The following is a 23,359-nucleotide window of genomic DNA, read 5'->3' on the forward strand; positions in this document are numbered from 1 at the left end:
TTGTAGACGTTATATATATATATGAAATGTATAACAATTAGTGTGGGAGAACAATTACCATTCTGTTTTTATTTTGATTTTAGTGTTAAGATTGTTTCTATCTATTTACCTCTATATTATGGAAAGTTACGACTGGAACTAAGAGGATTGAGTGCATGGCACGTGGGTTAGCTAGCTAGATATGACAAAATATTGCTCGCAGGCTTTTCACATACACTCCTTGTATCATATTCATATCAAAATCGTAGGGGTAGATGGGTGGATTAGGCCATAGGTTTTTAGGAATTAGGATAGATCTCCATATATATATCCGCCGTATGTTCCAAGAATGGAATCACTACCGAGAAGACTCAAAGGGGTGCAGCACTTGTTTGGCTAATTTTAGGTGGATATGGCATCAATCTCTGGTATCAGGAAATGGAAGCATTATAGTGTTTTCTGTTTGCTTCCAAGAATAAAATTTTAGAAGATCTTGTGGATTTTGATTCCCTTCTTTTCTTTTCTGCCTTTCTCAGTGAAACCCTGACACACACACCCCAAGTGTTTTGGCCTCATTGGAACATACAAAATCTTGGTCCATTATATGTTGACTTCCAGTCAAATAAGTGACAAAATACAATGCACACAAGCTTGATTCCCTTGTGGTGGATAATTTTAGGCCTTTGAAATTAATCTTTATGGTCCCCTTGAGATTCTTCTTGATTGGAGTGTTGGTTATGAAATAAGTTGTGTTTGTGGTATAGTTGGATTGAAATTGGTTTGACTACTAATTATACCATCCATAATGAGTTAGTTCTAATTATTTGTACGAACCTGTGTACAAGTCAAAATAGTACAATATGAGTGCCTTAATGCATTGAAACTATGGATTTTTAACATTCATTTTATCCAAAAGTTAGTTGCAAACCTGCATGACCAGTGGAAAAATTAGCAGATTTGTTTTTTTTTGTTAAGTAAAAAATAAAATAGTAGATGAAACTTATAAGTGTTAATCTTCAACTTTTCTTAAAATGATGTGATTATTTTCTAATAAAATATAGTTGATACAATATATTATATTTTAAAGCTATCTATATTTGTTATTTGAAAGTGTTTTAAATTTTATAAGTTTTTTTTCAAGAAAAAATAATGCATTTTACCTTCAATTATTATATAAGACTAGATGTGTGTGTGTATATTAAATAATGTAAGGTGTTGCTAGAATTTGTTTACAGTGCCCTTTACAAATAGTTCAGTCCTCTATAAGTTTTAAATGGCTTAAAAATGAAGCAAATATAAATTAATTAATCACTTATATTAGGGAAAAAAATACAATACTTTAATAACATAATAATTTTTAATTTTATCAAGAACCTACTCAACAGAAATATGGTAACAAAAAATATTATATTTTAGTTTTTAGATATTAATATAGATTAATTTGGGAGTTCGCATTAAGTTAATGCATTAGATTAATACAATTCAAAGAAGTTGTTACGATAAAGACAAAATGAGAGAGAGAGAGAGAGAGAGAGAGATGAACACTATAGAATCTCTGTATTCTGTATAGTTTTCTCTACACAAAACTATTCAAAAATGTCCATATAGATAGAGTTCATAGTTGATCTAGAAGGATCCTAGATCGGACTAAAATTAAGGGCAATTAATGTGTATATCCTTGATCTTAGTTTCGATCAGGGATCTCAACATGTATTAAATATTATAAATATGGTACATGCGCTGCACTAACACTTGTGTGTGTGTGTGTGTGTGTTTGGGGGGGGGGGGGGGGGGGCGGTGGTGTGGTTGGTTTGGTGTAAGTGATATACTAACACAAATTAACACTTGGCAAATATGTCTGTAATATGTCAAACAATGATCTCATGGGTCTCAATCTAGGGGGCTGCAAATTTTGTAGTTTACGGGATAAGAACTCTTGCTTTTAAAAAGGCCCTTGCCGTCCAACAATTTCCACTCGTACGTACTGTTTTAAGGTGATGGACTCTTTGTTTATGTCTTTTTGCTAGGGGGGTGATGGACATACAGGATTTGTAATGTGGACAAATTGAATTGTGCTCTTTTAGAAAACGATCCCTAAGAAAACAATGGGAGGGAGAGTCCAATGACTTTTAAATGGATAAGACGTGAGAGGAAGGAATAATGAACATTGTTTCCAGAATGCTGAATAATTACTCTGAATTGATTTGGGTTTTTGTTTTGTGATAACTAAAATATGCTTTGAGCTCTCCTAGCCATGCAAATGTAACCAAAGAGATAGGCTCTACAATGATAATCAGTCACTTTTCATAGGACCAGAAATGAGACACATTGTTTGCAAGGTTTTCTCTTCTTGGAAAACTGAAGAGCCGTGTTAGACCCACATTACTTTGAAGTTTGGTTAACCTTATATTGATATATGCTTTTTGTCATTTGCTACATGCAGTTTCTGCTGACCTCTACAATGGCATGCATACTTTACATTTGAAAGACCTATCAGTTCGCTTTTATATCAAAGCTGTAGTTGGAACAGATAATTTTTTATGCATGTGTAGAATTGCATATTTTGCTTTTGGATAAGCATGTATAGGGTCATATATATATAGTGAAGGAAAAGATTACAAAGAGCTCCCTTACTCTTATGTAATTTAGCACTTCTTAAATCCGCTAGCTTATGTTGCACATTATAAAACATGGTGGCTAAATCTGTCAGCATCGAACTTAAAACATTCCTTCTTGCGTTTGCTTGGATATTGATGCTTTTTGGGCTGATATTTGCAGAAAGATTTTCTTAGAATTCTCTACTAACGCAATGTTGCTTGCATTAACTTATGTGTCCTAACTCCTAACATCAAAATTTTGAAGAGAGAGCTTGTGTCAATTATTGAAAGAGTGATGTTAGATACTACTATAAATTTTAGTATATCTGTTAGTGTCAACTTTTAAACGCAAGATAATAGTAATTAAGAAGTCTATTCACCATGTTATTAATGTGGTATCAATTATATTAATTGTCATATCAATTTGTATTACTTGACGTCAAGAGTTTGCCTTGTTTCTTTTGATGACTTCGTCATATCCTCGAAAAGCTTTAGACTTATTGTTGTACCGTGAGTTATGTCATTCCACCTCAAAACCAATTTGTAATGAGGACGACACACCCAAGATTTTTATCATTTGACATCGCGCCCCACACCCCGCAAACCTGTTTTTAGAACAGTTGGAGGGAGTTGAATTGCGGTCTCCCAACAATCCCTCCTCACGATGAGGCTCCACTACTCGAATACATGATCACCTTATCTCTTATACCATTTGTCAAACCATGAGATATGGCACTCCACCTCAAAACTAATTAGTAATGAAAAAAATACACTCAAGTTTTTTATGGCATTCAACATCGCCCCCCCACGGTCTATTTTTAGAGCAGTCATAGAGAGCAAATGGTGGGCCCCCAACACTTATTAAGTACTTTGATCATAAAATTGTTCGCACTAAACTTAATGGAGAGTGATGTAGGCACAGGCTGGGCTTATGCATCTAGCAAAACTGTGTTGGGAGTAAATAGTGAAATGTTCGGTCACATTCATATAAGGAAAGGTGACGCCGAGGCCATGCCTAAGGAATAATATATGTTGAATTCTAAAGGTGACGCCGAGACCATGCCTAAGGAATAATCTATGTTGAATTCTAAAGCCAGGAGGGATGGTGCAGTGCCGTACTGAATTGGCCTTTCTTGTAGCAATCTCTTTAAGATCTAATGAAGATTCATAGTTACCTATTTGGATGCTTGCCTATAGAGGGGCTATGAATCCAGATGTAGCTCGACTTAAGCAAAGCCATCATTGCTAGCACCAAGCCACCAATAATCAGCGAAAAAGAGAATACTATTTTGGATGAGTATCATTGACTCATTTTGATTCCAAAGTATCTTACAGTAGGAGTAGGACCCTTGATCGAGATAATAGATTTTGGGGTTATATCCTCCTCAATTTTCTTATCACCGTATAATTGGATTATGTATGGTTCTTAATTTGAAACAATATACTTTGTCACCCAGTTTACTCTAAGAGTATAGCCATCAAAAGAAACATTTTACTATAACAACGAGAACAACAGCAACAAAATTAGTCCTAAATTTTTCTAGTCAGCTAAGAATCGGGATCCTCAATAGATTAGTCAAAATTGGAGGTATGTAAAATTGTATTTTCTGTCATTATCCATATTCTATTTAATTACTCTTTAATTGACATATCCTTTTTAACTTATACTAATGATATTTTCATTTTTCTTCCATCATTTTTTTTTATTCCCTCAACTTAAATTAACTTACTTTTTCTCACCAATGTATTAACTGTTCTCCTCTAAATATGACCAAACATCTCAAGTGACTCTCCTTTGTCTTTTTATCAATAGGGGCCATCCATATTGTTAACCAAATTTTCTAGTTTCAAATCATATCTTTCTGTGTATTTTTACTAATCCATCTTAACATCTTCATTTCAGTTATACTCATTTTATAGATGTGTTGCTTCTTGATAGCACAAAAACATCCAGTGCCCTAGAGTACAACTGCTTTTATATCAGCCTTATTAAATTTTCTCTTTGACTTAATAGTTATTATACAATTACATAACACTTGTAATGCATTTCTATAATTCATACGCTATGCTCTTATCCTCCGATTTGAATATTTTGCATTCTCTCCATCTTTATGAATTATTAAGTCAAGATATCGTAAAATTTCATCTGTTGATATCTTTTTGACCGTCAAACCTCACAATCCCATCCTCAAAAGAAATATTTGAGAATAAAAAATTAGGTTAAAAAAGGAGAATGTTAAGTACTCAATTTGCTTTTAGAAAAGCTGAATAATTTGGAATAAAATGGATGGTTGATCCGTTTTTAGAGTTGCTCAAAGAATTTGAGAGAGAGAGTCTTGGGATAAAATAAGTCGAGATGCAATATTTAAGCTACAAATTCATGTTATAAGAATGAGGATATAAAATTTCATAAGGCTAATCAACAGATCTAAGGTAAAGATAAAAGTTAATGTTGCTTTATTTCCCCCAATAAATAATTTAAATCTTCAGTTAATTGTCTTATAATCAAAGTTAACCGTAAGAGTGATATCGATCAATTCATAAGAATTTTAGCTTAAGGACCCAACAATGGAATAAGGATTTTCTCTCTATTGAGTGCAAATTCTAGGACAAAATGGGCTTTTGCCCTTTTCGAGCAAATTAATTAGCTTTATACCCCATTTTCCAAACTAAATAGGGAAATGTCCCTCTTTTAAAACTTGATTTATGATAAATCGAGTTAGGAAAAATAAAATTCTGAAGCCCTATAGTGGCGTTTTAATGAGCCTATAGTTACGTTTTTAAGACCTATAGTGACGTTTTTTAACTTGACTTCAATGAAATCGAGTTATAGGCAATTTTTTTACCTATAACTCGATTTCATTGAGTTCGAGTTAAAAAAGTCACTATAGGTCTTAAAAAACGTCACTATAGGCTCCTTAAAACGCCACTATAGGGCCTCACTCGATTTATCATAAATCAAGTTTTAAAAGAGAGGCATTTCTCTATTTAGTTTGGGAAAGAGGGTATAAAGCTAATTAATTTGCCTGAAAAGGGCAGAAGCCCATTTTGTCCACAAATTCTATTTCAAAACCAAAAATTTTCAACTATGTTTTTCTCCCTTCCAGTCGAAACCAACATAATATGTCATTCCATTCAACAGATTGATACACTTATGACTTACCGATCTCATGTTCAACCTAAACTCAAATTCCAATCTTTTTTGACCATTTTGATAGATTATATCTTCATTTTTCATCTTTACTAATTTCTATTTCCATCTCATACTCTATTATATTCTTTTCCATTCTCTCTCTAATGGAAAATGTGTTTTTCTCATAAAAATATTAATTAATTGGAAATAAATTTCAAAGAAAAACTCAATTATTCAAGTATGATACTATCTTGTACATCATACTTCAAATTTAGTGCCACTATATTTTATGCAATGAAAATTTTAAAAATATTATATTTTTTTTAATTGATATATTATGACTAACAAAATTATATATAATGAAGAGTTAGATATATTTATTTTTTGTTATGTTATATATTACAAATAGCAGTAAGCTCATAATTGTTGAAGTGGGCCCGTGTGTGGCTTAAATTGCCACAAGCCCAACTTAGTTGATCAAATCCTATTTGTAATAGGAACCTTTTTCAGCCGACTTTAATATATATATATATATATATATATTGTATTTCTAGTGCAGCCGTGTGATTTAGAGTAGTTCCAATTAACTTAGTGAGTAACCGCAAGTTATACTCTATATTTTTCCCTGATAATAGTGAAATCCCTGCAACTCCGTGAACGTAGGCAAATTGCCGAACCATGTAAATATTGTCTTGTGCGTATGATTGTTTTCTTTGGCGTATGTTTTCTCTATTTGTTTTGTTTCTCATAGGTTGGGATTTCGGTGTAATTCCCTACAACTGGTATCAGAACCTAGGGTTAGGTTTGAGTGGGAGCAATGGCAGAGAAAGCAGGAAAGGCGTCTGGAATAGAAAAGTTTGATGGCACAGACTTCGCGTATTGGAGGATGCAGATTGAAGATTATCTCTATGGGAGGAAATTGCATCTGCCTCTTTTGGGGACAAAACCTGAGACTATGAAGGCTGAGGAATGGGCTCTTCTTGACAGACAGGTATTAGGAGTTATCAGATTAACTCTGTCTAGGTCTGTTGCACATAATGTTGTAAAGGAGAAGACCACAGCAGATCTGATGAAGGCTTTGTCTGGTATGTATGAAAAGCCGTCAGCAAACAATAAGGTGCACTTGATGAAGAAACTGTTCAATCTGAAGATGGCAGAGAATGCATCAGTAGCACAACATCTGAACGAATTTAACACTATCATAAATCAATTGTCGTCTGTAGAAATTGATTTTGATGATGAGATCCGTGCACTAATCGTTTTGGCTTCTTTGCCAAACAGTTGGGAGGTAATGAGGATGGCAGTAAGCAATTCTACAGGAAAGGAAAAGTTCAATTACAATGATATACGAGATTTAATTCTGGCTGAGGAGATTCGCCGAAGAGATGCAGGCGAAACCTCAGGATCTGGTTCTGCCCTAAGCCTTGAGACAAGAGGCAGAGGTAATAACAGAAATTCAAATCGGGGCAGATCAAAATCCAGAAATTCTAATCGAAACAGAAGTAAATCTAGATCAGGCCAACAAGTACAATGCTGGAATTGTGGAAAAACAGGTCACTTTAGGAACCAATGCAAAAGTCCTAAGAAGAAGAATGAAAATGATTCTGCTAATACTGTAACAGAAGAGGTACAAGAACACCCTTGGGTAGTCATTTCAAACTAAGTAAAGAACAGTCACCAAAGACAGAAGAAGAAAGGGACCACATGAGCAAGGTGCCTTATGCCTCAGCTATTGGCAGCTTAATGTATGCTATGGTGTGTACAAGGTCAGACATTGCACATGCAGTAGGAGTTGTGAGCAGATTCATGAGTAGGCCTGGAAAGCAGCATTGGGAGACAGTCAAGTGGATTCTGAGATATCTGAAGGGTTCATCAAATACATGTCTTTGCTTCACAGGTGTAAGTTTGAAACTGCAGGGTTATGTAGATACTGATTTTGCTAGTGATATTGATAGTAGAAAGAGTACTAGTGGGTTTGTTTTTACTCTGGGTGGTACAGCTATATCATGGGCTTCAAATCTGCAAAAGATTGTCACTTTGTCTACTACAGAAGTTGAGTATGTTGCAGCAACTGAAACTGGAAAGGAGATGATTTGGCTACATGGTTTCTTAGATGAATTGGGTAAGAAGCAGGAGATGGGCATTCTACACAGTGACAATCAGAGTGCAATCTTTCTTGCCAAAAATTCGGCTTTTCATTCAAAGTCGAAGCACATACAAATAAAATACCACTTTATCCGTTACCTTGTTGAAGATAAGCTGGTAATGCTTGAGAAGATTTGTGGATCTAAGAACCTGGCAGACATATTGACTAAGGGTGTCACTATTGAGAAGTTGAAGCTGTGCGCAGTTTCAATTGGTCTTCTAGCTTGAGGACAGGAGGATGAGTTGCAGGGATGAGAGATTGTGTTATGGAGGATTGTGGCTAATGTTTGTAGCTTGTGAGCCCTTAAGGGCTAAGGTGGAGCTGATGGAGGAGTTTGCTAGTGTAGTTTGATCAATTCAAGCCAAGAGATTTGTTGAAGTTGGTCCGTGTGTGGCTTGAATTGCCACAAGCCCAACTTAGTTGACCAAATCCTATTTGTAATAGAAACCTTTTTCAGCCAACTTTAATATATATATATATATATATTTTGTATTTCTAGTGCAGCCGTGTGATTTAGAGTAATTCCAATTAACCTAGTGAGTAGCCGCAAGTTGTACTCTGTATTTTTCTCTGATAACAATGAAATCCCTGCAACTCCGTGGATGTAGGTAAATTGCCGAACCACGTAAATATTGTCTTGTGCGTGTGATTGTTTTCTTTGACGTGTATTTTCTCTATTTGTTTTGTTTCTTATAGGTTGGGATTTCGGTGTAATTCCCTACAATAATGATATGCCATAGTAGACAAGTATAATTTAATACTTCATACAAAAAATAATTGACAAAATAATTGATTAATGAAATTATATTATTGACAACTTTCTTCAAAACAGCTACAAAACAGAAGTTACTCTATGCTTCCTGTACCTATAATATAAAAGTTTATTGAACACCGTGAACATTAATTATTATTTAAGCTTGTCCACTTTCTTCTATCATAACTTGGCTGAAAACGTTTTCAAAAAGTGGCACTTATAACGTAAAAGTAGAATTTCTAAAACAAATGATTAATTTGCTAGCAAAAGATCAAGCAGCAGGCCAGCCAACCCTGATTAATATTGCTACTAGGAGAGAACAAAGTACAAACCCAAGGCATTAGAATGTACATATTGGTGCTGAATATATATATATATATATATATATATATATATAAAACAAACTCCAAGACAATTGTAGCTTATGATCATTATGATAATCATTCATATTTAGTACACAAAAATTCAACGACGACTGCGAATTCTAGCTGATAGAGCACGTATGTGACAGGCCATTAATAAAGGCATGCAGACATGGCATAGTTATCTTAATATGTGACAAGTGCCACAACCCGACAAATAATGATAAAAGTTATATAGACAGAATGTACTATAGGATGAATAATTTGAAATAATTCACTGCCATGGCAGCATAATTGGTCATTTTAAAAGGATAGAATGCCTTGAATGACCATAACAAGTGAGTAAATTAAGAAGATGAACGGTTTATGCTTATCTTAACTAATTGAGAATCCTTCCATTCAAGAAAAACAATGTATAGCACTATAAAAGCACATGTAGAAATTAGAAAAGGATAGGTGAAAGAGACAACTTAATCTATCATAGGTCTTAACATTAGCTTCTAAGCATTTTGAAGTTTTTCACATTGGTCATGTGCTCTATGACAGTATGACTCGATTCCTGACAAATTTGCCACGTTTCAACAGGGCATTTGGCCACATCCCAATTGTTAAGATTTTTATCATATTGAACTTTTGGAACAACTCTTAATTTTTTCATGGCACTAAAGAAAATTATACAATATTCTCGGATCATAATAATGATGTACTCTTTTATTTCACATCAATATTGGTCTGATCATAAATTTAATTAGCGAACTTTACTATCATGTGTGAGGAGGGTGTATGTCATAATTGTGCTCCCAAAGTACTGTAAAACTACTTTTAGTATAAGATGGCCTTAACTCCTAAACTCAAATCTTATATTCATTTTATTTCATATTTAAAAAGTTAAAAAAATTCTATTAATTAAACCTTATTTATTAAGGGGAATTTTTGAAAAATAATAATTTTAATTTTTTTAACTATTATTCTAACACTAACTGACTAGTTAATTTAGATAACATGTTGTTGGTAACTTAGTCAATAATTGCACTAGTTAGCTTAAAGATGAAACTATTGAACATTGGATTAATGACTGATTTAGTGAGTTAGTTGTTGTGTAATAGAACAATGAATAAAAGTTGAACGTGAAGAACACAACATTTTACGTGAAAAAGGTCATTGAGATAGCAGAAGTGAAAAACCAATATGATTAGGGTAGAGAAATCCCTACTGCCAAATATTGAATTCTCCTACACAAATATCTCAATCTTTCTTAGCGACAAGTTGCCTTCCTATTTCCTTCTTCGGCCCTAATAATGAAAGTCATCATTCTTTCCTTTTATATCCAGGGAAGGTGCTGGACCTTGTTACAGGTGTTGAATGCTTATTGCTTATAGCTACATTACAAAACCAAGTACAATATTTCTTGGACTTTAGAGCATTTTGGATCACCCGTGTCCGTCTATTTTAGCATAAGTGACTTATTTTTCTATTTTATATACTCACTTCTTAAAACACTTTATATCATATTATTTATTCTACACTATATTTCATTAATTAAATTTTAAATTATCTTGATTTTGTTTTTATTAGTTTCTTTTTCTTCACACACAACAATCATTATCTACCACCTTCTTTCATTCTCAAGATACCTAAAAACAAAAAATAATACAAAATATGCAAAATGATAATGTTTGTGTGAATTTACACAGAAACGGTAGAAGCAATGTATTAATCTATTTTTACACAGTTTTACATGATATGATATGGATAAATTTTGTATTTACTTAGCTAAAATATGATGTTTTTTCTATTATACAAGTATTGACGCATATGGTCAGGCAATAATCTCTAATATATATTTAGGTGGCAAAGGTAAAAAAAACACTTTTATTCTCTTGTACGTATTGGTGCTCCGTGAGGACCGTGACCAATGAGATTTCATTATAGTACTCTACCCGTTGCATTTGTATCTTGTTGTACGACTGTTGTCTTATGCATGGCTGCTCTTCCTTGCATATTACGACTTGCTCGGTTGGAATGTCCTTTGGTCTTGCCTTCAGCCTTGCCTGGTTATTGACAGTCTTATCTTTGAGAGTTTCTTGGATATTCACTGGAAACACAAGCTTTGGTTGAATGTTAGTACTTAGTAATCCATGTAGATGGCTGGGATGAACCTAGGATTTTCTTGAGCGTTTGTGACCGTACACGCTTAGAGCACTCACATTTTTGTTTGTATAATAAAAAAAAATGCATCACATTTTAGCAAACTAAGTCTAAAATTCATCTACATCAAATCATACAAAATTGGGTAAAAATAAATTACTACTATATAGTAACCCTGTAAATTTATGCTAATATTATTCATATTGAATTTAGTTTTTTATTCTTTATTTACCTATTTTGGGGATGATTTAAGAGAGTAAATAGTGATTGTTGTGTGAAGAAAGAGAAAAAATTTTAAAAAAATCAAGAAAATTTGATTAATAAAATATAGTGTAAAATAGATAATATGATCAATATGAAGTATTTTGAAAAATAAATATGTAAAATAAAAAAAAGTAAATTTTTATACTAAATAGACAGAAATTTTTCGTGCTCTTATACGAGAACTTCATGCTTCTTTTTTTTTTTTTTTGGTACAAATTTATGAAAACCAATTACTAAACCGTTTTCTTAAATGCGTGACCAATTATACTTTTCACGACCGAATAATTGAGGGAATATATACTATAAGCACATAAAGCGAGCTATTATCACTATATTTCCTAGAACAACATATCACCAACAGTTTTTTTGACACTTGATTTACACCTTGAGAGTTGAGATCTTCGGTAGACTTGCATAATGCCAAGTACGTGTGAAGTTTGGTTTAGTTTACAAGTTGAAAATATTATCCCTCTCAAGTCGACCAAATTCAACTGATTGGGTTTTGGGTGAGAGTCCAATCCAAGCCAAACAGTTTGGCTATGTATTTTTTAGGAATTTGAAATGATCTATAACAATTAGATTGCTTGTTGAACTTGAGCAGATCCATGATAAATGTTTAAGCTTAAGTATAGGTTGTACCACTACTCGATAACTATCATATTTATAGCATCAGACGAATTGATTAAAAATAATATACTTGAAGAAAAAATTTTGCCAATATCGGTAAAATGGAAATAAAATAAATAATAAAAAATATGTAAAATGATTAAATTATTTAAAATAGATGATGAAAATATTTTAAATTTATTGAAATTTTCAGTAATAGAGTTCATAGATGCAATATATATGCTAAACTTAATTGTTAGAAGTTTGAAATATAGTTTTATCTATAATGTATTATGTTAAATTATTAATTGTCACAAAAGTGTAAATTATTGGAATATAGTAAATTTAATTATTGAACCACATGCTTTTAATTTCTAACACTTTCTCTCGTGTGTGGGCTCAAATTTCAAACTCAAAACCTCATGTTCTAATATCATGTTAATTGATCTATTCTTTCGAAAACTTAAGTTATTGGAAAATGTCAAAATGGTAAATTTAATTATTTAATCACATAGTTCTAACGTATTATCTTAATAAGAAAATATTTCTTTGTTACTTTGCCGGAATTAAACTCATTGCATAGATCCCTCCCTCCCCCTCATAGTTTCATTAAGCTAAACACAAATGGTCGCAGTACGTGTATTTCTTGATGAATGGGGCAATTGGATTGTGAATTTTACTCTTAAATGTGAAAGTTACTACCAGTTTAGTTGTGGAACTTTGGGCTGTTCGATTTGGTCTACAACTGGCCGAGACTAGGGATGTCAACTCGCTTCGATTAATCACATCTATCGCGAGGCTAATAAGGTGGCTGACAGTCTGGTAAATATATATGAAATGTATCTATGTATGTACCTAGATGTTAGGTGAATGTTCTGTTTGTATGGTCTTATATTACATGATCATTGTTCTATGGGTGTTATGTCTATATTACTAACTAAGAGGGAGTTTGGAAGTGGCTGCTGCTTTTTTTTTTTTTTTTTTTTTTTGTTCCAGCTGCACTATTTGACCAAGTCAATTATGAACAGTGCACGGATGCACTGTTCACGGACCCACAAATTCCATTTTTCAGTCACTTTTTCATTAAAAATGGGTCCCACAACATTATTTACATATTTAAAAATTATTTTGCTACAGTGTTTTCAGTTTTCAGTTTCAATAAAATAAGTTCTATCCAAACAGACCCTAAAATTATTGTACCTCTATTAGTTTTATAACTTTAGGTATGCTCCCTTTCTATGAAAAACAAAAACATTAAAACAAAGAATTGCGTAGGACGACAAATTTAAGCTGCTTCCTATTTTCACTCAACAGTAACACCCATACTTTTGAAAACAACATTCCTCGAAACATTTGAAGACAACATATTTATGACATTTAGGTTCCATTTAGCAATTTTCAGTTTGTGAATGAAATGAATTGTATATTCTCTATCCAGATTTGGATACTAAAGAAATGTCTGCTTAATAATCAGTGCTATAAATTGTAGCAAAAGAATGAAAATGCAAAATAGTTGTCACCACGATAGAATTGTTTTAGATACTAATTAATATACTAATCTAAACTAATAAAAAGTTTTATGCACTACACAAACTTCAATTATAAGGCATAAAAAGCCACTAAAATCTTTTGTTTTCAATGTTATACTTAGAAATAGAATGCTGTTTCAAAGTTTAGAAACTAGCCGAAAGCATTCTTTTTTCCACTCTAGACTACTCTTTATTTCTACCCGCCAAAATCTTCTACAAAATTTAATAATTAATGGTAGTTACATTCTTCCAAGTTTCTAATAAGGTCAAAATTCAGTGAGTTATGATGCGAATAATTATAGGAACACGCTGAAAAGTATGTCTAATTTCACAACTTAGGGTCTGTTTGGATAAAACTTATTTTGCTGAAACTGAAAACTAAAAACACTGTAGCAAAATAATTTCTAAATGTGTGAATAGTGCTATGGGACCTATTTTTAATGAAAAAATTGATAAAAAGTGGAGTTTGTGAGATTCGTGAACAGTGCACAAGTGCACTGTTCACATAAGAACGGGTCAACCATTGCGGCTGAAAAAAAAAAAAAAAAACTGAGGAAACGCAGACGCAGCACTAATAAGTGCTATCCAAACGAGCACTTATTAACTTATGTAATGATGAGTAATGAACATTTTCTGTCCACTATTAATTATATTGACCTACCAATTACAATGTGAATAATTCTAACAACATATCAAATCTTAAGCTCAATTTCACACCTTATTGACTTGTCCAATCGTAAATGATCAACATTTTATACCTACTACTAACATGTAGTAGCCAGTTACTTTTTGTCAACTACCCACAGTTACAAAAGTCCGTAATATAAGAAAGATTGTGTCCGTGGTATCGTTGTTGTGTCCCCGTAGGCTTGGACCAAGAGGTTAGGACACGTGTCATGAACAAACTAAGCCCAACATCAACCGGTACTGCTCGACGTCCGATTCCATGTGAGTGAAGTCAGGTTGGTCACGTGGGTCTCGCAGTCGTGAAGTTTCTAAGTCTGAAAAAGTCCGTTGAAAACACCGACTTGTGTCCAATAAGGATAGGAACAATACATATTACATATATAGTGGCCATAAGATCTTGGGAGGTCGGAAAAATATGGCTCAATGCACCGCCGTATCATTTGGGTCCCACTCTCTACCTCATGAAAGTGAGCATTTATTAAGATTTGCCCAATCACACAAACTTGAAAGTTGAAACTACCCCCATGGAATTTTCTTCTTCTTTTACGTTTTAACTTTTAATAAGTACTTCTTAACTTCTTATTATAAAATAATAATAATAATAAACTTCCTTGGGAGGTCGGGTTATTTTGTCTTGTTACTATCAGGGAAGTTTTTTTTAATATAAACTACTATCAGGGAAGTTCTTCACAAACTGTTGTTCCCTTATTAAATAGTAAAATTTTCCTGGTTTATGAAGAAAGGGACACAACGAGAAGTTTAAAGTTTAAACCTCATTTGAATAATTTTAGAGGATGAGATTATGAGATTATGTTCAATGAGGATGAGATTCATGAAGGTGAACCATATTTTGATTTGAATTGTGTGTCTTTCTTTGTAAATCGGTAAAAAAAAAAAAAAAAAAAAAAGTTACGTCATTTTGGCATGAGTTAGCATTTAACGAATAACTCATTATGGAAGAGAGCAAATCCAACTACTATCTAATGTTGGGGGAGTGGATCAAAATCTTGAACTTGAGTGGGCAAAATCAAAATTAACTCAACTTTAAGGGTGTAGTGTGCTATTTAGTCCATTTAAAATAAGAAAGAACACTGATGATGGGGACAAATGGTGTTAGTCTAGAAAATTCAAAGTAGTTAAAGGTAAGTATAAAGGCAATATCTACAATAAAGACAAGTGGGGATGTTAGAATCAAATTCAAAGTAGTTGTAAGAAGAGGAAGACCTAAAATAATATTAGCACAAAGTCATTTTTAAAAAGGAGATAACAAAAATTATGATTTTTTTTTCTTTATATGATTGAATGATGGAGAAAATTAAATTTGGTGGGCCTTGATTAATCTTTCAAGTATCCTTAATTTGAGCTAAAAGTTTTAGCACCAAGAATTTGTTGTTGTCATTCTTGTTGTTATATACTTATAATATACATTATGGAATATAAACTTAGCCATCGAATACCACATTAGATCATATCTATTTTTAGGACTACATTATATTTTTAGTCCCTAAAATTTAGAATAAATTTGATTTTGATTCCTTAATTTAAAAAGTTCAATTTCAAATTCCATCTATGCTAATATAAAAGGTTAATGTGGCCTTTTTTATTTGAATTGACATTTATATATGATTTGGCACTATTTTTCCCCCTTCTCTACTCTTTAATTCTCTCTCCTTCTTTTGGCTGGCTTGAGTCGCTTGACAGGCTTTTGATTTGGCTGATCCTTTTCTCTTCGGCATTGCCATGATTTGGTGCTCATTATGGTGGCGCATGCAATGGTGACTAACAATGGAGGCATGGTGCTTAGTCAACGATGTGGGGTTTTTAGTCGTAAGAGATGGTGGTGGATGGGCAATTTGACGCCACTTACAGCTTTGATTATATGGGTCAATGAATTTTTGGGCTAGTGTCATGTAAAATAAATATTACCACATTAGCAATGTATTATATATATATAAATATATATATATAAATTTAATAGTTAGGAGAGGGTTGTTTGAATTATAAATATTCTTACTAGAAATACTAGAATATGTCAGGTGAGTTACAAAACCTTTGGCACATTAACAATCTATATAAGACATACATCATTATTCATTTCAAAAACTATAGAAAGAAGTTGAATGGAATGATTCAAGTGTTATTTTCTAAAGATTTGAAGGATAAAAATCAAAATATTTAGATTCGAAGGAACAAATTTAGCCGACATAGGACCACCATGTCTTTGATCGTTAACCAAGATAAGAAATTGGCCAGTGAGGCAGTGACCATCAACATTTGATTGGTTTTGTACGGGGAGTTTGTTGAAATCAAGGATTATGGCGTTAACTTTTTTCTAGCAAATCAAAATTCAACCACGATTTCAAGGCTTGCCTTGATTGGCAAAATTGTTCAATTCTTCTTTCTCTCATGTGAATGTTATGGATCGCATGACCCATAGTTTGTTGTATACCACCTTTGCTTAAGAAAATTATTGTTGAAAAAATCACAATCCAAATTAGGTGGACTTGATTTTTGTTTTTTGTTTTTTGTCCATATTACTTTCATGTTTAGGTCACGCGGAAAGATCCAGCTTGGAATTCTATAAAGTACTTACTCATATATAAATGATAAATAAGGACAAATTCATAGTTAATGTTGTTAAATTTATATTATGTTCTAGTAATAGATGCCTTTAGGGCATCTGGTAATAGATTATTTTGGAAATGTTTTAATACTATTTTCATGAAAAATATAAAAATGTGTCAAAAAAAGTCAATTTCTTTTTTATTTTCACATATAAAAAATTTTAAAATATTTTCTAAATTATTGTTCTTAAAGCATCTATTAACTTTTCAAATTTATAATTCATGTTAGTTATTTTCAGTTTTTCCTCCCCTCTCTCCCATTTCCATTTTCCTAGGTGTACTCCAAATATACCGAAAATTTCCTGCATCACATGCTTGTTGAAAAACTAAATAAGGTGTGCTAGTAGCACACAACTCTGTGAATAGGATGGATAGGACACAAAGTAGGCACCATTCCAGCATGTGTAAGTACTAAGGAGGATTATGAATATCTACCTCTGTTGTTTTGGTCCTATCTTGCTGATAAGGAAAGATGGAACCTTCAAGTATAAAGATTTTTCACTTTTTTAAAACCATTGTAGCCATTTAGAACACCTAGCTTAATTCTTAAGCATGTGTAACATCCCTTTGGCCTCTTACATAGTTACTGAGATATATTAATAGCATGCTCAAGAGGTTAGCACAAAAGGGGGAAAAATTGAAGGTTTTACAAACTAAAAATTATTTGTTAAAATTGAAGTAAGGAAATTGCAAGTAGAGAACATGAATGCCTTATTTGGGCGAAAGAAATTGAAACCATGCTATACACAGATTCAAGATCCACGTGAAATTGTCATGCCAAAATATTTGATAATTGCATTACCTTTGATTTGATTTAGATTTTTTTTTTTTTTTTTTTTTTTTTTGCTTGCTTGGTAATTGTAGGGGATTGAACCCCCGAGCAACAAGTCATAAGGAAACCTAGGTACCAACTCGCCTACACAAGGCGGTGGTATTCTTACGAAAGATTAAGATAGAAAATTTCAATTAAAAATGATGTAAGGGATACTATAAACTTTATTAGATAAACCTTACAAATTAATGTGTTGCCAAACAAGAAATTACTAATTAAGACATTTTTATAATATGTCATTGAAATAGCATCAATCAAACTCATTATGTTATTTTGTAAGACTTTGATAGTAAAATTTGTAGTGGCATCAACATTTTCTTTTTATCAATTCATATAAAGAAAATTTTAAAACTACCACATTTTTTATCATAGAAGTCTTATGCATGGTAAAGGATGTGATTGATGTCACATCAATAATATAATAATAAATTTAAAAAAAATTATTATTCTTTTGTTGTATATTTAAAAATTGTCATATCATTTTGAAGACTTTATGGTAAAATTCATAATATTTATAGCATCTCATGTTCACATTATTCATTTTATTTTGTTTTATAAGTCATGTTTTGACCGTTATGAATCAGCTAAGCAAAAAATGACAATCTTTCATAAAAGTTGAATCATCAAATCAATTTTTCAAGCTAATTAGCTGATACACACTTTCTCTTAATTCTATGAGAACCATCAATACATCACTAAATTCTAAACTGCAAGGCAGTAAAATGAAATATCTACATCACATATATACAAAATACCACAAAATATTTGTATGTTTTCTCATTGCTCATCGAATTTGATAATGTTAAATAATTGCAGTAATTTGAATTTGAGAATCATAAAATAAGTAGATGACCTAAGATTTCATAGGTAAATGAAGTATGTTGTATGGTATCTCATGGAGCTACTCCATGAGAGCCCCCTCTCATAGCACATGGAACCCACAAACATATGTGAGTCTCAAATAATGTGAAAGAGTGGCTTCATAAAGCCCTGCTATAAGATAATTTTCACCATTGATAGAGAGTCCAAATTCTTTCCTCCATGCTCTATTTTCACACTATATTTTTCTTTTTAGAGACCCTAAAAGTTTGTGTTAGAGAAAATATACACATTTACGATTGTAAATTCTGATGTGTAAAAAAGTATTCCAAGTTGTGAAAAATGTGTGGTTTGTTTTAGCCAAAATAGTTTATGTTAACATCTCGTATCACTCTCTCTATTTTACTTTCTCATCTAAAATGTGTGGCGTGCGATAAAGTTGATAACCCAAACAATCGCACTCACATGCACATCTAATATCTAATGCTGATTTAAGCTATAACCCATCATAAAACTTGGCGTAACTTCCAGTAAAATCTGATTTTACTACTTCCACATTTCCCTCCCACTCTATAAAAGCTCTAACGCACCCCCTTCCCTCTCATTGATTTCATTCCAGCTAGTTATACTCTCTCAAAACTCTTTCATTCAAAAAGCAATACTACTGCAAGACCAAGCCAGAAATTTAAACACCCCACCCCCCCCCCCCCCCCCCCCCCCCCCCCCCAAAACACACACAAGTGCTACATTTGTATGGAGACTATTTCTATTGTAATATACATATGTATCCTTCTCTCTACTCTTTTCTCTTATCCTCTCATAAAGAAACAAAAAAAGAAGCATGAACGACTAGTTAAGCTTCCTCCAGGCTCAATGGGGTGGCCTTTAATAGGAGAAACCCTCCAACTCTACTCTCAAGACCCTGAAGTCTTCTTTACTGCTAAGCAGAAAAGGTCCTTAAAAGTCTCTAAAATCTTACACATATTCTTCAGTTCCCTTGCATGGACTTAATTCAACTTAATGTTGCTCTTCCCTTTTTTGGTTGTTGCTTAGATATGGAGAAATATTCAAGAGCCACATACTTGGCTGCCCTTGTGTGATGCTGGCTAGTCCTGAGGCTGCTCGGTTTGTGTTAGTGTCTCATGCTCATTTGTTCAGGCCTACGTACCCCAAAAGCAAAGAGAAAATGATTGGCCCTTCAGCACTCTTTTTTCACCAAGGAAGCTATCACAGTCACCTTAGGAAGCTAGTTCAAAGTTCATTATCCCCCGAGACAATCCGGAAACTGGCTCCTGATATCGAAGCCATAGCCATTTCTGCTTTGGATTCATGGGCAAGTGGACAAGTCGTTAATTCCTTTCATGAGATGAAAAAGGTTCGTGTAGTGATCATGTTGATTAGACTGCTTTTAAAATTTTTAAGACATGTTTCTAATGTGAACCTTAAGATGTTTTATTTTGGCTTATCTGCAATTGTGCATGTATATATATAATTTTAATCAGCTTGAAGTATTGATTTTTTTTATTGTCTTAATCCTAAACTTTTTATTGTATGGGATTTCTATAGTATCTTGCTTTTACTGATGAGTTCCTCATAATTTCCTTATCAATGGGTCCTCCACTTCTTTTTGGATCATGTTTTTCTAATATTATACGGATCTTCTTGATCTTCTTCCACAGTTCTCTTTTGATGTGGGCATTCTTTCCATATTTGGTCGTTTGGATGACAAATATAGAGAAAAGCTGAAGGAGAACTATTCCATAGTGGATAAGGGATATAATTCTTTTCCAACAAACATTCCGGGTACTCCATATGCCAAAGCACTCGAGGTAAGCAACATTCTAAACTTATTTATTCCTGATAGTCTTATAGAGGTTTCTTAATCTAACTCTTTTTGCCCCTACTGCTTCTTTACTTTATGTATTCAAGGCAAGGAAAAGGCTTAGTGAGATTGTGAATGAGATAATTTGTGAAAGAGAAGAGAAAAAATTACTGGACAAGGATCTCTTGGGTTATTTGATGAACTTCAAAGATGAGAGGGGCCAAGTTTTAACTAAGGATCAAATTGCTGATAACATTATTGGAGTACTATTTGCAGCTCAGGACACAACTGCTAGTCTCCTAACATGGATTCTCAAATACCTTCATGATGACCGGATACTTCTTGAAGCTGTAAAGGTATGAATTCCATAAAAAATTCTTCACACTAATTGCAAATCTTAACATCTTAAAATTAGAAAAGACGAGAAAGTATTTTATGTGCCCACTTGACGAAACGGACCTCTCAAAAACTACCTATAGGACCTACATACTAATGAGAGGCCCATCACCCACTGAGGGGGCCTATGATATAATTTTTGGGAAAGGACAGTAACTTAAAATAATTTGTAACTGCAGGCAGAGCAAAAGACTATATATGAAGTGAATGATGGAGGGAAGAGGCCCTTGACATGGTCTCAGACCAGGAAAATGCCACTTACATATAGGGTATATGTTGCTTTCACTTCTACGTATAGCCTCTTAGAAAACAATTTTAAGAGAAAATGACTTATGTGAGCAACTGGGTATGGTTGAACTTTCAGGTTATACTAGAGTCCTTCAGGATGGCAAGCATCATATCGTTTACCTTTAGGGAAGCAGTGGTTGATGTAGAGTACAAAGGTTAGAATTCAAACTAGTAAAATTTAATTTCTATCTTTAATTAGAGTCAATTTTCAAGGCTTTCTTTCTTACAGGCTTACTTCAATATTTCCTTGTACAGGATATCTCATACCAAAGGGTTGGAAGGTGATGCCATTGTTCAGGAACATTCATCACAATCCAGAATTTTTCCCGGATCCTCAAAATTTCGATCCATCTAGATTTAAGGTAGGTAGTGTAGCAAAGAAGGGACTCAGTATTAGTCAAATACAGTATTTTTTTTTTTTATGATTTTAGTTTCTAACTGTATCTGTTTTTGGATGGATGCAGGTTGCCCCAAAACCCAATACTTTCATGCCATTTGGCAAAGGAGAGCACTCTTGTCCCGGCAATGAGCTTGCCAAGCTAGAGACACTCATTCTGATCCACCATTTACTCACCAAGTTCAAGTATGATATGCAAAAGATGATTGAATTTTAACACAAGATAATTCATAATCAAACACTCCTACATTTGTAGCATGAAATTTTTACTCAAATACATACTCTACAAACTACATACACAAGTAAAAAATATATAGTACATGTGTATGTATTTGAAGTAAATGAAGTAGCAGTATGTACCTGAGCCTAGAGTGGTGCATGTTTTTTGAGTGCCAAATAATTTGAAAACCCTCTTTTGTTGGTTTTTGATTGAATTTTTGTTTGCAGGTGGGAAGTGGTAGGATCTCAAAATGGGATTCAGTATGGCCCATTCCCAGTTCCTCAGCGTGGACTCCCAGCCAAATTTTGGAAAGAATCCAAACATGATGTGTGATAAATGTGTTGCCTTCTCTAGCTTCCATTTTTCACCCACCTAATCCAACCCAAACCTCCTGTTTTTTAATGGGGTTTCTTTCTTATATGTAATCCATATGAGATATCTTATCCCTTTTATTTATTGTAGCACATCTGATAATTGGTTGCTTGATATTTGACTATATATGTAATAAAATAGAGAAATTGAATGGGAAGCTTACTCCCCAGTGATTTATGTTCTCTAATGTTTCTTTATTATTTGTAATTTTAGAACATGTTCAACTCAAGATTTGGCATTGTTAAATACAGAATATTTCAAAAAAAGAAATTACAGACTAATGTGACAATTAGTATAATTAATGTTACATAATTTGTTAGGGTGATTTAATGTGCAAAAATCTTTATGTTAGACTCACTGATGTGGTCACGAAAAATCCACGTGTTATCAATTTGATTGGCTGACTAAAAACAGAGTTGCCCTGGGCTGGAGGGCACTCAAACTCACTAGGGCACAAAACTTGTTAATGTTGGCTGAGTGAGGGACCCTCTGGGGTGTGGGTTTTTGAAGCCACTGAGTTTTTGGCGGTGGCAGCTAACTTCTTGTGAGGCTAGCTTGACATAAAGGCAATGTGTGAGTAATAAATAATAACTAACCCGAGTACACTAACTCAACTCTTTTGTCTGGATGATTCCAACCAATATGCTCAAAGTGTTTGAATCCCTTTGGGAAACCAAAAAAGGAAATAGAAAAATGGAATCCAGAAATATGGAAATTTGCTGGCATTAATGAAGAGCAAAAATTTGCAAAAGAGTGAAGAAATTAGTTGAATTCAACAAGATTCTGTGAAACTTATTATGAAACAATGTTGGAAAGTTTAGTAAGAGGAAATAAAGAAAGCATATAAATAAGTATTACAAGTTTCTGGTTTCATAATATGTGGCTTGAAAATGCTAGATAAAATATTACTAAGTTTTCTTGTGATCATTTAAAAATCTGGGTTCAAGTCTCTTTAAGAGCTTCTACATTGTCTTCAGCATTTTCTCTTACTCAGTTTATTATTAAGTTGTGTAATCAAACCAAGTTAAGCCATGTCAAAAACTGCTCAAGCTAGGCTTGATAAACTTGAATAAATGTTATAGTTTTGTGATGGCTTTTGATTATTATGATAATTTACTTGAGAGAATGAGAGATTTAATATATTATATCATATTGTACAATAATTACCTACGGGTCCACAACTGGTTGCTTCTAAAAATCGAATCAGCACATAAGAAGAGAATCAATCAATAGTAGTTTCAGACAAAACATAGGCAATCCGCTACTCCCTCGTATGCAACTATGTCAATCTTGAGGTATCAAACCAACTTCCTATACCCATTCCCATTTGTTCAAATAAAATATGGAATCATCTGGAAAATATTTACAGCAATAGTCAAGGCTG

The 23,359-nt window shown here is 33.1% G+C and overlaps 1 protein-coding gene across 1 annotated transcript; it reads left to right on the forward strand.

The window, feature by feature from the left end:
* The first annotated feature begins 19,210 nt into the window (after positions 1–19,210).
* Positions 19,211–22,196, forward strand: LOC115967648 (abscisic acid 8'-hydroxylase 4). Its single transcript, XM_031086791.1, has 9 exons — positions 19,211–19,433; positions 19,534–19,855; positions 20,160–20,309; positions 20,410–20,658; positions 20,878–20,967; positions 21,063–21,141; positions 21,242–21,348; positions 21,451–21,569; positions 21,831–22,196. Exons 1-9 carry the CDS (start codon positions 19,234–19,236, stop codon positions 21,934–21,936), a joined length of 1,422 nt encoding a protein of 473 aa, XP_030942651.1. The 5' UTR covers positions 19,211–19,233; the 3' UTR covers positions 21,937–22,196.
* The last annotated feature ends 1,163 nt before the right edge of the window (positions 22,197–23,359 follow it).

The sequence above is a fragment of the Quercus lobata genome, chromosome 11 (genome assembly GCF_001633185.2).
Source record: "Quercus lobata isolate SW786 chromosome 11, ValleyOak3.0 Primary Assembly, whole genome shotgun sequence".
NCBI lineage: Eukaryota > Viridiplantae > Streptophyta > Magnoliopsida > Fagales > Fagaceae > Quercus > Quercus lobata.

Coding starts and splice junctions, on each gene's coding strand:
- LOC115967648 (XM_031086791.1), top strand. CDS start 19,234: ATGGAGACTATTTCTATTGTAATATACATATGTATCCTTCTCTCTACT. Junction 19,434..19,533: donor TTTACTGCTAAGCAGAAAAG/GTCCTTAAAAGT, acceptor GTTGTTGCTTAG/ATATGGAGAAATATTCAAGA. Junction 19,856..20,159: donor CCTTTCATGAGATGAAAAAG/GTTCGTGTAGTG, acceptor CTTCTTCCACAG/TTCTCTTTTGATGTGGGCAT.